At 47.6% G+C, this 15,415-nt stretch overlaps 1 protein-coding gene across 1 annotated transcript; it reads right to left on the bottom strand.

Moving 5' to 3' along the window:
- Nucleotides 1–1,559: 1,559 nt before the first annotated feature.
- On the bottom strand, nt 1,560–7,196 carry PLEKHF1 (pleckstrin homology and FYVE domain containing 1). The gene is made up of 2 exons (XM_072346468.1): nt 7,082–7,196; nt 1,560–3,853 (listed from the first exon to the last, which is right to left on the bottom strand). Exon 2 carries the CDS (start codon nt 3,839–3,841, stop codon nt 3,020–3,022), a length of 822 nt encoding a protein of 273 aa, XP_072202569.1. The 5' UTR covers nt 3,842–3,853; nt 7,082–7,196; the 3' UTR covers nt 1,560–3,019.
- Between the last annotated feature and the right edge of the window lie 8,219 nt (nt 7,197–15,415).

A 15,415-nucleotide genomic window follows, 5' to 3' on the forward strand; every position in this document is an offset into this window, starting at 1 on the left:
AGCGATGCCCTGAAGCTCTGTCTGCATGGCTGCATCACTGAGAGTAGCACAGACTGTCCTACAAGAATGGAAAACTGTGAGAAAGAACGTGAAGGTACAGAAAGTCAATAAATCCATCTGAATTTTATGGAAGTGCAGGTGTCAGTATGCACCTCAGGTCTAAAGCAACATTCAGACTGATACTTAAAGTAGTGGTGTATGTCTTGCTACTTGCCCTTACTCTCATGGGTGTGACAGCTTTTCTGTGCTTGACTCTTTTCCATACCCTTTTTCTGTATGGAATAGGAAGGTGAGAATTGCTTGAATGTTCATGCATTTCACGAAATGGCATGAATTACAGCATGCACATAAAAAAGGGGCTGGCTTCCTTTTCTTTGTTGCTGCTGTGATTGCAAAAAGGTCTTTTCCTACAACAAGGCATTTATTACAAGTCTTAGAGAAGCAGCTGAGGGAACTGGGTTTGTTTAGTCTGTAGAAGAGGAGGCTCTGGGGAGGCCTTATCGCTCTCAACTGCCTCAGTGGAGGTTGTGGTGAGGTGGGGGTTGGCCTCTCCTCCCAGTTAACTGCAACAGGATGAGAGGGAATGGCCTCAAGTTGTGCCAGGTTGGATATTAGGAAAAACACCTCAGAAGTGGTGAGGCACTGGAGCAGGCTGCCTGGGGAGGTGGGGGAGTCGCTGTTCATAGAGGTGTTTAAGGAAAGAGTAGAGGTGGTACTCAGGGACACAGCGGGCAATTCTGGTGGCAAGTGGACTGCTGAACCAGATGACCTTTGAATTCTCTTTCCACCTTAATGATTCTGTGATTATTAGAGGTGTGACTGTCCTCCATTAGTGAATAAAAGCAGTTCATAGATTTCTTGGGAACTGATAATACTAAGACCTTTGGATACAGAAGAAAAGCTGATCTCTAAGAGGACTGAGGAATAGATTCAAAACTGGGATATATTTCTGAAGCCAATTACTTGGAAGAGAACTGAGAGTTTTACCTATGGAGTACAGAATTGGAACTTAAGTTATGCACACTGATTCAACAACTGTGCTATTTTTGGCTTGTGAACTGTTCTAATGGCTGTTTATTTTTAAGGTCATTTTCTGTTTGCAGAGCATATACACCCTTCTGGTGGGTGGGAGGCATTATAAAAACAATCACTGCTGCTGAGAATTATGAACTAAACTCGAAGAGGGATAGAAAAAAACAGAACTCGGTGTACTTACTACTTTAAAAAACATCTGCTTAGGTCAGAAGGTTTGTTGAACCACTCCAAGCTGTGGCCCCACCGGAAAAATCCCATTCCAATTAATATAGACTACCACAGGGGATTGCAAAAGACTTGAGAAAACTCAGATGACAAAATGGTATAAACAGAAAGGAAGAATCAGGTTTGGCAATTTCTTCAGAAAGACTCACCTTCTGGTAGTAAATACAAGACCACAACATTCATCTCATGGCTGGAGAGTTGCTGGATTTCAGGCCTGTTGGCCATGCCTGAATCACAGCATCTGTCTCAGTTCTTTAAGGCTCATGTAAAATAACAACACGCTTCACTGACATATTTTTCTGGCTTCTTCCTGGTGGCCATATCTTTATTCCCACACAGTCAAGTAATACAGATTGATTGGTGGCAGTTTACAAAAGAAAGAAAAAATGATTATTCTGAGCTTAAATTTAAAAAAATCTAAATCTGGCCACATGGCATCCAATGCCATATTTAGACCAGAAACTGGTAAGGAAATGCTTTATAACATTGATGGTGTATTCTCAGCCACGTTCCTTTCCCAGGAAATAAAATACACCATAGAAAAATATACTAAAATTATTAACTGAGTTTGTGGAGATGCCTGCTGCAATATAATTGCTGTTGTCTAATTTTCAGCATATTTACTCTGGTGCTACTTGATGATAGAAATAAACTGTTTGTTTGAGTATTTGAACTTATTTTGAACTTTTAAGTTCATCTCCAATTAATTTTCTTGGGCTCCAATCCCGAAGATGCATTAAGGACCTTAACTTTGAACTTGTGCAACTGACAGAAGTGCACAGCGAGCACAGGAGTGTTCAATTCCTTCAGGTCTTTTTCAGGAAGGAAGCGAGAATCCAAATGCTGAACCTCTGATCTTAAAAATTCTAGAAAAATACCCCAAATTAAGACTTGCTAAATGTCTTCCCCGGGCAACTCTTTTACCTGATAGGCTTGAGGCCATCAGCTCTCTAGCAACCTGGTGAAACTGCCTGGTTTTGAGATCTGGGGCTCTGCGCTTCAGTTGAGTCAACTGCAGTGAACCTTTTCCTTCTTTATATAAATGTACCTGTCCCTCTTCCCATCCACCTCCCCTTCCTTGTTGATATCACAGATGTCTGATATGATGATTTCTTTCCATATGAGAGCCCCAGCCCTTTGATATGCATTCACAGTGCCATTTCCTTAGTGTTTCCAAAGTTCAGAATTCCTGGTGTAGAAGTCAAAGTCCATGCCTATCTCACCACCCACGGAGGAGAGGCAGGTTTGCACAGCTGCATCGACAATCTCTGAAGTAGATGTAGTACTTGTGAAAAGAGCCAGCCCTAGAAGTTCTCTGCAGAGAGGATGCCTCATGGGAAGCAAAAGCACCAGTTTTCCGCAGTGCCCCATCTGCAGGTCCCACCACCTCTGAAGGAGGAATTCAGCACAAGCAGACAAGCATATTTCAGCCAAGGATTGCTAGCTCCTTTTTCTCCCAGGTGTATTATTGCTCCTTTTTTGCAGGCAGGAAGACTAAGGCACAGAAAGGTGAACTCACTTAGATCAAGACTGATCTCTAGTCCGTGCTTTTCTCTAAGCTGTGACTCTCTGCTTGCATATAGGAGACATTCTCAGGATGACGGGAGTCCCTGACCTTTGCGTTCCTCGCAGACAGCACAAACAGGGGCCAATATCCACCTTCCCAGGCATGGCCTCCACAGGGCGCACTGAGAAGGACATGCATTGGAGGCCAGAAGTTGGCTACCCAATATTTAAGCAACACCAGTTCTCAAGGAGGTCAGCTATGGAAAGATGACCAAGATACTTCTGAATTATAAAACTCTGTGTCTGCTGGCCACTGGTCAACTTTGTAATCATCAGACTTGTCACTGTCATCACCACTGGAGGGTTCGTAGCCCGGGATGGTGGAACGGTACTGCTCCGGCTGCTGACAGTCAGCCTCCTCTTCCTTCTTCTGTTCCGCCAGCAGCTGCCTGTAGCACAGGTTGCAGACCCTCAGGGGCTTGGGGGACAGCCTGGGCATCAAAAACCTCTGCCTGGAACAGTCTCCGCACACCACAAAGCCACACTTGCGGCAGTGGTGCCTTCGAGTGAGCGTGGAGAACTTGGTCTGTGTGCAGCGCATGCAGATGTCTGTCGCCTTGTCGGGGATCCAGGGGGCCGCATGCTCTGTGGAGGGCTGCCTGCCCGTCTTTGTCAGCAGGTGCCTGATGCACTCCTCCAGATGGCTGATCCACTCCTTCCGCTCCGTCAGGGAGGCCGCAGAAACCACAAAGGATTTCTTCGAGGTTTTGATCATCCAGCGGTTCTTCATCTGCAAGGTGTCTGGCAGCGTCTCCAAAGTGACATCTTCAAGGGGAATGATGTGCTGGGAATTGTACTTCCTTTTGTTAATCACTATGCTCCCGTACACCAGGATGTCGTTGAACAGGAAGAATATGCGAGGCTTTGGTTTCTTGCGGCATTCTTTGGTTAAAATCCCTTCTCCCAGAAGGACTCTTCCTGGCACAGCTAAGGGTTGTCCAGAAGCCCCAAAGCAGTTTTCCACAGCAGCAATGCGCTGGCTGTTGATCTCAGTGTTTGCAAGGTGGTCCACCATCTCCAGCTCGCCCTGAAGAGAGGAAAATAAAGAAGTGGTGAAGCTGCACTTATAGCAGACTGCCAGGACGAGGCCCAGCAGCAAGCCTGCATGCAAGTCAGAAGCTTCTCATGTCAGAGGAGGTTAAAAATAATCTCTTTTACACTCTTCACATTAGTTTATGACCTTTTAGAATTGTTTTTCAAAGTTTCTAACCCCACTTTGCAACAACCTGGTCCATATTGGGGTGGTTCATCCACAGCAACGGAAGCTCTCTAATACAGAGCCCTCTTTTCCATCACAGCCGTGCTTTTTACCAGTATAACTGCATACCCATACTAAAGAAAGCAGACTGGCCTGAAATACTTGACACATGGGGAGTTCTTGCACGCTGACAGCTGGTGAGAACCAGGGCCAGGCCCTTCTGTCCCTGCCAGCAATGAGCACAGCTGCACAGGCACCGTACTAGCAATGTGAGCTGGCTGATGATGGGCTGGATGCAGGACATCCGTGGTCTCTAGAGCCATTCTCCCATTTCTGACTGCACGCTTGTTTTCTTGAGGATTGGCTGCAGATACAGACCGCCCAGAATGCTGTTTTGGGTCAGAGCTGAGGCAGACTTTTGGAACTAAACAGAGTGCTCTACTGTTTGTTCCCACTGATCCTCCCTGGATGGTGAGATGAAGAAAAAAGGAAGAAGAAAACGAAAAAAGCACAAACAGGCAGCAGATACATGAATAAAAAACCCACCCAGCCAGCTCCTTCCTCCATTGCCCCAGCTGTGCTTCAGCTGCCAGTGCTTCCAGTTAGAATACGCACCACTCTGAAAATAGCCCGATGTCTGCTGAAAGGGAAGCAGAGCACAGCATGCTCATCTTTCCCTGCACCCTTGTTCTCACACAGCCCAGGTGCTTGTGGTTTTATAAAACATGCACGAAGGCAGCTCTGCAGCAAAAGCTGATGCCGTGCTATTCGCAGTTTGCAGCGGGGAAAGTGCTTTATGTTGTACACTCAATTTTTCAGTGCACCTAATTCCTTCTGTGTTTAATGCTACACCAAGACTATTCGGGCCTAACAATCCACGAGAAAGTGAGTCATTTCCTCTTACAGCGAGGTAGTTCAGCAATCACGAGGTAGCCCACAGATCACAGGGATCTGTGCAGCCCTAGTTTCTATGAGCATTTCAGAGCATAACCCATATAGAACCTCCGTCCACATTTTTCTGATCTTATACAGAGTCCCTACAGCCAGAGTGTTGGAATGTGAGGGAAAGGGAAGGCAAGGAAAACAACATGCTGAGCTCTGAGTGTTTGAGATGATGATTTACATTCTTGTCTTGCCCTTCACTCCAGATACCCTACAGAATGCTGGAAGGGAAACCACAGAGTAGCTGTTTGAGGTCGCTGTGCACTGTTTACATCTTGCCTAAGCTATTTAACAGACTGCTCAATCCTCCCTTGTCCCCACATTTTTGTCTGTAGAGCAGGCCAGCAGTCCCTGTACAAAGTAATGGCACTGGTTCAGCCCCACCAGGGAACCCGAAGGAAATGACTCTGCATTAGCAGCTATTTGTAAGTAGTGCTGTGCGGCCAGTGCTCCTGAAAAGCTGCAGGTACTGGGATTTCTTGTTGATGCACAAAGGCAGCACCTTCTGCAGCACGGGATTTGTTTGCAGGACACCAGCATGGCTTCTGCCAGCCCTACTTGACACCTGACAACCCTCCCAAGATTGGCCTTGGATGTGCCCATGGCGAACCCAAGCTGACATCACTCAGAGAGGACAACCCTGGGTGAATCTTCTCCCTGAATTAAAGGCAGGACGCCAAGGCCTCCCAGTTCTTCCTGCAAGGATGTGACTCTTCAGGTCCTGAAGTCCAGATGTGGTAGAGATGGACGGTGTGAAACGTATCCACTCGTGTGTGCCCTCCAGCATGATGTGCAGTTCAAAGCTAACTGTAAGGTAAACAGCTACAGCACAAAGCACCAGAGAGATGGAAGCAGTATAAGAAAACACCTTCAGAGGAAGTCACAAAAGTGAGCAGCTACACAGTAGGAAAATGTGAAGGAAACAAAAAAGGGGCTCCCGTTAAGTGTCCTGCTCCCACCCAGAGGGCATCTTCTTCCCTCCGAGTTGTTACACACTTAAAAAGCCACGAGTTAACTGAAGAAAAGCGAACTCCTTCCTGGGAAGAGCTCCCTGCTACCACTATTAGTTGTCTGTTGCTCTAGGTCTGGGTATTTCCCTCAGGGGTTCTCACAGAGAAGCAAAACAAAAGCTTTTTTCTTCCATTTCTATCCACTCAGGCATAATAACATTCCAGTAAATAACTGGAAAAAACACCAAAGAAACAAAAAACAGGAGTGGGACTCACACTGCTTAACTTCAGGCTCGGACAATTGATTTGGTACCACTCCGCACTCCCCGTTCAGCTGCAGGGAGGCAGCCAGCTGTAAGGGGGGGCTCACCCGGCCCATCTTGGCCCACCTTCTTTTTTGTGTCACGATCTGTTGACTTTGCACGTGATCAAACATTATCCAGTTTATACAGCCGGTATTCAAAGGAAAAACACTTTTGTCTGCACCCACCTCCACATCTTTTAACAACGAGTGCTTATTAACTTGTGAATATAAATAGCCGTGCTGATGCTTGCCAGGCAGAGTGCTTTGACTTCAGCTCCCGGGTCACTGAGTCTGGGATGTCTTTGAGGCCGTATGCAGCTAAGATGTGGGCAGGGCAATGCCGAGAGCACTTCTACTGGATTCTTCAGCCCCTGCAGCCAAACCGAGCTGGCAGGTCTCGTTACCTGCAGTGCACACTAACGCTGGGCTGGCCCAGCTCTGCCGGCACCCCCAGCAGCCCAACGCTCAGCACCTCGCCTCTCTCCGGGCCGCTCCTTCCTCCTGGCTCCGGCAGCCCTCGGGACACAGGGCTGGCACAGGGCTGGCACAGGCTCCTCCTCGCCCAGCGCTGAGAGCCGAGGCGGGCACTCAGAGCAACTAACAGCGCTCCGTTCCTCTTTCTGCCCGGCTGCAGCCCACCCGTCCCTCCCGGCAGTGCCCCGCGGCCGCGTACCGGAGAGCCTCGGGCACCAGAGTGCGTTGCAGACCCAGCGGGCAGCGGGCCGGGCTGCACAAGCACTAAAGGCTGAGCAACAAGCTCCATCTCCGCGCCTTCAGTTACGTGCTCGTTCTCGGTAAGCGGAGCGCTTCCAACACCAGAGAGACCTCTGAACCCCCCCAGCCCCGCGCGTGGCTGCGCACCTGCCGCTCCGTCCGTCCGTCCGTCCGTCCGTCTGTCCGTCCGCCCGTCCGTCCGTCCTCCCGCTCCCCGCCGCTCCCGGCCGCCCTCGTGCCCAGCAGCTCCGCTCGGCGGCCGCCCCGCCCGTCCCGCATTCCCACCGCCCCGCCCCGCCCACCCAGAGCCCGCCAGCCAATGGGCGCCGCTCGGGCTCAGCGCGCCGCTGGGGGACACGCCCTCTCTCTGGGCGGTGGCCAATCGCAGCGCGGGCAAAGCGCGGCGCCGCTGGGGGGCGCTGTGTGGGGGAGGCGGCTTCGGTCTCGTGAGGCTCTGCTGGAGCGGCCGGCGCGTGGTGGGGGTGCTCGCTCGCCGTGGTAGCTCTTCTATTTGTAATGGGCCCTGATGGACCTGTCCGACTGTTAGAAATGTTTTCTTTACCGAAACCCATTTTCTCGGGCAGCTCGCGGCGCTCAGGGCTCGGGCAGTGACGCGTTGTGCACGGCCGCGCTCCTCGGGCTGATGCTGTGGCCTGGGGCTGCGGACGCTGAGGGGAGGCCGTGGGTCACACCGCCTGCGGGCCGAGGCAGAGCAGCTGCAGCCAGGTTAGCAGCTTCTGCTGCCCTTGCCTCGCGCCAGTATCTGATCGTCACCTCCGCCATTTGCTCGAAGCCACTTGTTCAGCAGAACCACCTTGCCCAAGTGGGGCGCGATAATCGCAGAGCAAGTAAAGGGAACCGCAGCTGCTGGGCCGAGGCTGCCAGAGGTGAGTTCTGCAGGGAAGAAAATGCCTCTTTGCAATCTTAGAGCAGCAGAGTTTCCTCTGTGCCATGCTGTGTGTGAGCTGTGCATGGAGGGATGGGTGTCGTGTGATCTGGCTGCAGGTGGGATCGGCCCAGCGGCCTGTGGTACACACCTGTGAATCTGTGCTGTGCATGAAGCACAAAAGCACTATTCCGTGCAGATTCTAAACTATCAAGTTTGCACCACTGTGCTGTGCCTTGTCCTTACCTGCTCACGTCTTCAGCTGTGTTTCTCTGGTCGTGTGCACGTGGTGCTGTACACAGCCTTTAGGAAGAGCTGGCGTGCTGAACCACCCAAACTGACCAAGGAGGTCAATGGGACAGACTGAATGTAAATACTGTGTATAAATACATCGTAATGAATTGCTCTTCAATAGGCTGTAGGAAAAAGAAAGGCATCCGTGGTTGTCAGTGTGATGAGAAGTGTTTCAAAGCCATGTTGTCTACACTGGTGTTTGTATTGAGCTCTGGCAATCATCTGCACATCTCAGTGCTGTGAAGGCATCAGGTATTTTCCTTACTCCTTATCACAGCGCGGATCAGCATCCCATTCCTGCCTGCCCCTTGTCACCTCTGGCTGCTCCCATGTGGGCTGTTGGGTTTACAGCAGTGAGAGCACTTCATAGCTGAGAAGTGAGTGTGACGAGCAAGGAGTTGTATTGTTTCAGTGGAGAAGTTTCTTTTATCTAGGCTACCCAAGCTCAGGTTTTTGTGGGGTTGCATCACTAACTGTGCTTTCTTTCACTCTTAACAGGGCGCGTGCTGGATCGGATGTTGTGAATCTTCAGGTTTCACAGAGGAGCTGCCCAGAAGGGAACTCACAGCAGAGATTGCTCTGTGCTGTGGAGCTGCAGGGGTGAGTACCAGCAATGAGCGAGCAGTAAGCTGGGTGTGCTGCCCTGTCACTGTTTGTGAGTGGTGTTCACCCAGTGATTGGAGCAGGTCCTGAGGAGGGTTAAAAAGAGGTGAGGCAAGAGTGTGAAATGCCAGAACCATGAAACAGTGGGTGTTTGGTGCAGAGAGAGGTGTGATGTTGGAGAAGAAACACATGAAATTAAGGAAGAAAAGGCAGATGTCTAAAGCAGCATTTTGCAGCACGCTCTGAGTGAGTACGGCATTTTTGGGTTTGTCCTTCCCAAGTAACAGAATTCTGTGCACGTTGTTCATCCAAACTCTTCTGCTGGTATTCGTGTTCTGTTTGAACAGTGATCTCATATTCACTGTGTGCTTTTATTGCACAAGATAAACCATGGTGAACAATTAGGTATTTCAAACACTTAACTTATGTAGATAAGGCATTTCAAATATTGAAACGGGGAAAAAGCAGAGGGAACAGGAGTGTGATAACCATCAGTTAATTTGAAAAGATGTAAATGTGTTCACCTACGATTGACTGATAAGTCAAAGACACACACAGTTTCATTCAGAAACCCCACTTTGTGAGTACATATAGCTTCTATTTACGTGATGAACATGCTTTGGTCTCTTTCCCTTGGAAAGTTCCTTTGGAACTGCTGCCCAGGCTGAGTGTGTGTGTTGCTCTGAAGGCAAAAATCATCTCTTTGTGAGGGATCCGTGCCCTGCCCCACATCAATGCTGTTTGTGCAGGAAAGGAGCTGTCGTGGCTGCCTGGGGCATCTGGGGAAGTTCTGTGCACTGCGTGCTTATTGCAAAGAGTTCTGTGAAAGGAGAAGGAAAAAGACATAAGGAAAAAGTAAGGAGATATAATTTCCTTTTGTGTTCTTCATATAAACGGGAAAGCCAGAAATGCAGTTTGTTTTTCAAGGTGTTCTGCTGATACTGTGGAAAGAGTGTGCTTCAGCTTGTCTGGGATCTCCGCCCATTGGCATGCTGATCTTTAAGTGGAAAGGTGCTGAGCTGAAGGAGGAGTTGCAAGGATTTCTAACGAGGTGGAAGGCTTAGCTGCTCTTAGGTAGTGTGCAGGTGTGAAATGTGACACTGTCCAGAATGCAGAGGATGAGTGAGAAGGATCTCACCATACGTGTGGAAGTTATTGCCCACTTGAGAAACTAGAGGGATTTTGTGTGATGGGGATGTGTGAGAGTTATCTGTATGCATGAGCTTCCATCCTGCCTTTTGGGAGCAGTGGGTACCTGCAAGAGTTAATGTTTCCTTCGGTGTCTCCAACCTCAGTCCTGAAGAGCAGTTGAGGGGAGGCAGGGCAGGCAGTGCAGCTCTGTACCATTTGGGCCGGCTGAATTCATTAGCTTCAGAGCTCCCCCCGGTGCTTCATCCTGCGTAGCTCCTCCTGCACCCAACCTGGGAAACTCTCTAACCACTACTGCATGCATTAGCCTTCATTAATACGATTAGCATAATATCAATTAGGATTCATTATTCCCTGCAAAAAGATAAAGCCAGTAATGCGTATCTCAGAATCACATTCCTTAGCGCCTTGCCTTGGGATTGCTTTATTTTGGAGTTGTTTGCCTCTTTATATCCTTCCATCTCCTAGAAAAAAAAAGAAAGTCACTTAATTGTAGAACTGTTTGGGTCAGAGGAATGCATGGAGATGATTCTTCACGCACACTAAAGAGGTGAATTATCTATGGGACCCACGCGGCTCAGACACCACTCAACAGTCGGAACTGCGAACTTCATCTTCTTCAAGCACAAAAGCTACTTAGTTTCCCCATGTTGAAGACTTTTTATAATAGCAATAAGACAACTCTAGGGAGAACCATCTAATATTAACTCCGGGGAGTAATCATCTAATCACAATCTGGGGGTGATTTGAAGCACTCATCTGGACCAAATGCCTCACAACACCCCGGGAGTGGTTTTATTGCATGATAGCAGTACCCCATTGAGCCTTATTGCTTAATTAAAAACAAATTCCCAAGTAATTTTTTTGCCTTTCCATAAAAACACAGTAGTACATAGCATGTATAAAACATCCATTAAATGATGGTAGATGCAAATTTACATTGTGAGATACAGTGCTTTACCACTTGGGGTTGAAGTTAAATGTAAAACCATTTCCTATAATCTACTCACTGCTGCGTTTAGAGCGGAATAAATATGGAAAGAGAGGTTCATTGTAGGATGCCTTGTTTTTATTAAGTGATATGTTTGGTCTCCTTACAAAGCAGTCTGGTTTCCCGTCCGTCTTGCAAACACAGCAGTCTACCAGCAGCATGGCCTTTGCTGCTTCCTCCTGCAGGCTGCCTCGGCTTGCTGTCCTCTTCTAGCATGCATCTTCAGTAAGAAACCCAGTTTCTCTTTGGGGTTTCTGTTCTGAGCAGAAGCAGGAGCAGTGCACATGACATTTGGAATGGATCCAGCACTCAGTACAGATGCTGCCCCGATGTCCATCGTGGGTTTTGTAGACTAACACCGGCTAAGCCTAGCAGACATGTGGTAGAGCCACTTGTGGTGGTTTTGCAGCACAGCTGAACTCTGCCTGCACCAGATGCAGAGCTGGTCGGGCTCCACCTCCCACAGTGTGACTGGACCTGCTGCTACAGCTGTGGCTGCTCTGCAGGAGGTCCAGGTGGACAGGTGGGAGGGCAGGCGAGTCCTTTTTGTACTGCTTTGGGATCTCGACCCACAGCTTTCTTTAAAAAATTTACAGAGTGCTTTCATTGCCCCAAAGCGATCTCCAGATGTCATGTTCCCTACGGATTTCAAGCGTTGTCCACGTATTACAGGCAGAAGCAGTAAATCCAAGGTTTTGCATGATGGTGTGAATGCCAGAGATGTGTCAGTATGACTTTTTCTTCATTAAAAAGCACCCAGTGCCTTTAATTGGTGATAATAAGATATGTCTGCAAGTACACTTGTTCTGAACAAAAGCTGAGTATTAGTGGTAGCTATTAGTCTAGTTGTCCTCGTGCCAAAAGCCTTTCTGTGGCACCACAAACTCTGGATGGAGGCTGACACTTAGGTCAGTCTCACCTGCTCTGGGCTCTGTGCAGTGCTGCGTGCTTCTTTCTACCTTTCCCCATCGGGGGTGGTTTCCTGAGCTGGTGGGAGCTGAAGCTGCGTGCAATGTGCAAGTCCTGCTGACTGCAGTTTGCAGCATTCAGGGCCTATGCTAAAGATTTGCTTTGTCCTGTATTTAGGCTTTGTAGAAAATAAGTACCTTTATCGGTTTGTGAATGCACAGAGATGTTAAGCGTTGTGGTGGAGGATTTGTTTAAAAGAGATTGTGGCATTGTAGTGGTGAAAAGAATGAAAGTAAAGCTTGTTGCTTCTGCTGCCTGAGGTTAGAGAGGACAGTGTGCAGTGTAACAAAGTCTGTGTCTTAATCTGGTCTGTAGCAACGTGTGACAGTGCTGGGTCAGGAAGGGACATGAAAGGGCCTGACAGTGTTCTTGAACAGCACCCATTTTCACCTGGGAGATCTGGGTTTACTAGGGATGCTGTTAGCTTGCTGTGATCTGACAGCAGACAGCTGGCTGCTCACACACAGATGACATGGAGCACATAGCCAACAACAGGAAGCCCTAGTATGTTTAATGCCTTCAGCAAAGAGTTTCTTGTCCCCTCAGCTGTACGTTGCTTATAAGTGCTCATTTCATCTTATCATACTGTGAAGGTGGCTCAGTACAGTGGGACAAAGGTGCAGTGCTGGCTGAGGGGCTTTGCCAGCTCCGTGCTGCCCTGCCAGCCAGCAACTGCCCGGTGAGGGTGTGAGGAGAGCTGCTCTTTTTGCAGGCAGGTTTGGAAGCAGAACAGCAGGGCTATTGGCCTTCATTATACTGACCAGAACCAGCCATGCCTGGCCTTGCTGGCTGGGTGTATCTCAGTGCATGGCACAGCAGCTGAAGGGCTTGCAGAGCACTCTCCTCACCTGTTCTCTCATCGGAGCATACAGTTTTAAACTTTAGGACACAATAAACTTTATATTGACATGGATTTGGCCTTTATCAAGAAGAAGAATTAAGAATTTTACATGGATGGTTCTGGTGTATGTATGATTTCTTCATAGAGTATATCTCTTTGTGAGGGAAATGAAAAGTATGGTATTTTAGCAGTTGGAAATGCCTGGCTTAGTTTGGTTCTGTTTCCTGTTGACATTTTGGCACCAAAAGCAATTTAGATAATGTGTCTGAGATAAGTAAAAAGCAGTTGTTGCAGAAACATCAGGGGTGGGCAGCTGACATAGAGTAAGGCATGCACCAGGTTAGCTGCATACATATGCACTGTAAAAAAAGCAAGTTCGTGTTAGGTAAAGGAGCAGTTTCTAAGCACTGTCTGCTTCGCAGGCAGTTTGTCAGAGCAGAGAGATAAATATCCCTTTAAAACTGTGAGCATCTGGCTCCATCTGCTGGTAACAGCAAAGTACGTCGTTCTGGGCCTAGAGAGGGGCGAGGTTTGTGTTTATAATAGCTGTAACAAAACCCAACAAGAACAGTCATATCGACACATTAAATGCCCGTGTCTCAGAACCATGCCTCCGTCCTGTACTTTTCTTCCAGCCTCATCCCATTTCATTTCATTGGTGGCTGCAAGCTGTGATGCCTGGTGGTTATTCTAAAGATACCGTCGGTGTGGTGCCTTTTGCTGAAACTAGCAGTGAGCAAATACTACAAACCTCTTTTACTAGGAAGTACAAAGCAACAAACTCTGCCCGGAGTATGTTTAATAAATCAGATCTTTTGTAGACATTTGGAGATTGTGTTTGCAAATCTCCAGCCAGCTCGTTTTGTAGTCATTGCTACCATCATTCAGGTTAATGCTGCCACTTTTTACTTGCTAAAACACGTGGTCCTTTATGGCTGAAGAGAGTGGAACAGAAGTTCTTTTAAAGCCCTTCCTGGAAGTTTGCTGTTTGGAGAAGCAAATGTTACTTGGGTACTAGGTTAAGAATTAGGCAGCAATAGAGACCTAAAATAGCAAGTGGAACAAGTACCCTTTTAGCTTTTCTTGCAAAGATTTGCCTAAAAAGTACTGAATTCCAAGCAAGAATACTCATGCCAAGTTTTAGAATCTCATTTGAATCTTTACAGCGGTTATAATTTCTGACATACAACTTGGAATGGGGTCTCGTAACAGGAATGCTGTATCCCTTGACACCAGCAGATGCTGTGGTAGGCTGCAATTCTGGATAAGCTTACCGGGCTGGCTTATGTCTGCAGAACATAGCTCACGTGGCACTGAGGTTTTCTTCCCATCTCTCCTCCCTGTTCTCTATTCATTTCCATATAGAAGAAATGGAAGTTGCCAAGAGCCCAGGCTGCAAAAAGATCCCACTTGCCAGTGCTTTTTTTCCTCTCATTATCATACACTTGCAATCAAACTCTAATTTCTGAAATAAAAAACCTGCAGGACTTTTTATTGGGACTATTAAACCTTCAATCTTCATTATTTAGGATGGCTACTTACCTTTTGCTCAATGAAGTCATAATGCAGCTGCTCCGATAAAAACTATTGGAATGGCTACTGTGGCAGCGAGTAGATTTTCCTTCGTGTAAAATAATGGGCTGTGAGTGAGACATAACTATCATTTACATTAATTAGGCAGCCATATAATGGGGTGTTCAATAGCTATTACATCGTTTAAATTCTTCGGTGAGCACCTCAGCCACCCAAGAAATATCCAGCTGAACATCTCCGAGCCCATAATACTGAAATAATCCTTTAGAGGAAACGCAGCATTGCGCTAAAATTCACAAAAAGAAAAAATAAAAATTCATGTTTATGAGATTATTTTAAGTTTTACAGAAAATGCACAATTTGTTTAATGTTTCCCTGCCCAAAAAACCCCACAGTGCTATTAGGTGGAATCAATTCCAGTGCTGCTGCTGTGGGTACGTTAGATGATGGTCAAAGAGCTGCAGTGGGTGCCTGATCCCATATTTTCACATTTGTTAGTTAATTTAATTAAAGCAGCACTCTGAGGGAGGTTTCTGTCTTACCAAAGCGATACATATTCATCAAATACTGGGAAATGTAGCTCAGAATAGAAATGACAGAATTAACAGAGGGGAAAGGTGGATCAGAACTCTAAAATTCCACGGAACTGCTCATTGTTGCCATGTAATCTGGAATTCTGTTTCTTGGCAAGGTAGATAAGGCCATGGTTTGGTCACTACTGAGGGATGAAACGATTTGTAAATCCAGTTTTTCTTTCTGTTTAAGAAAACATATGAAATTGAACATCTGTTATCTTAGGTCAGCTACTGCACTTTACTGACCTTCAGAGCCAAGAGGCAATCAGTACAGCTGGGTAATCAGTACAGCTGGGTAAGAGGGACACTCAGGTGTTTGCCACAGGAGAGAACTTGTTGCCTAGGAGAGCAATCCTTGAGTGCTGGCCTCAGCTGTGCTGCGCAGGAGGCTGGTTACATAGCGCTGGTGGGCACTGGGTGCCTCATTCTCGGCTGGGCTGTAGTCTAGAGAAGGTTGCAGGGATGATGGTGCTAAAAAGAAGAGCTGATGTGTTGCTGAAGCCCTGTACTCACATCCCGAGGTAAGATCGCTGCAGATTTGATGAGAAATTAAGGAAATCTTACTGAGTGGTGAGGGAGCATTACAAATAGCAGGAGCCAGGGATTAGCCCTCCTGCAGGGTGGGGTAAGAGGTGCTGCA

Source organism: Excalfactoria chinensis, chromosome 11 (genome assembly GCF_039878825.1).
Source record: "Excalfactoria chinensis isolate bCotChi1 chromosome 11, bCotChi1.hap2, whole genome shotgun sequence".
Lineage (NCBI taxonomy): Eukaryota > Metazoa > Chordata > Aves > Galliformes > Phasianidae > Excalfactoria > Excalfactoria chinensis.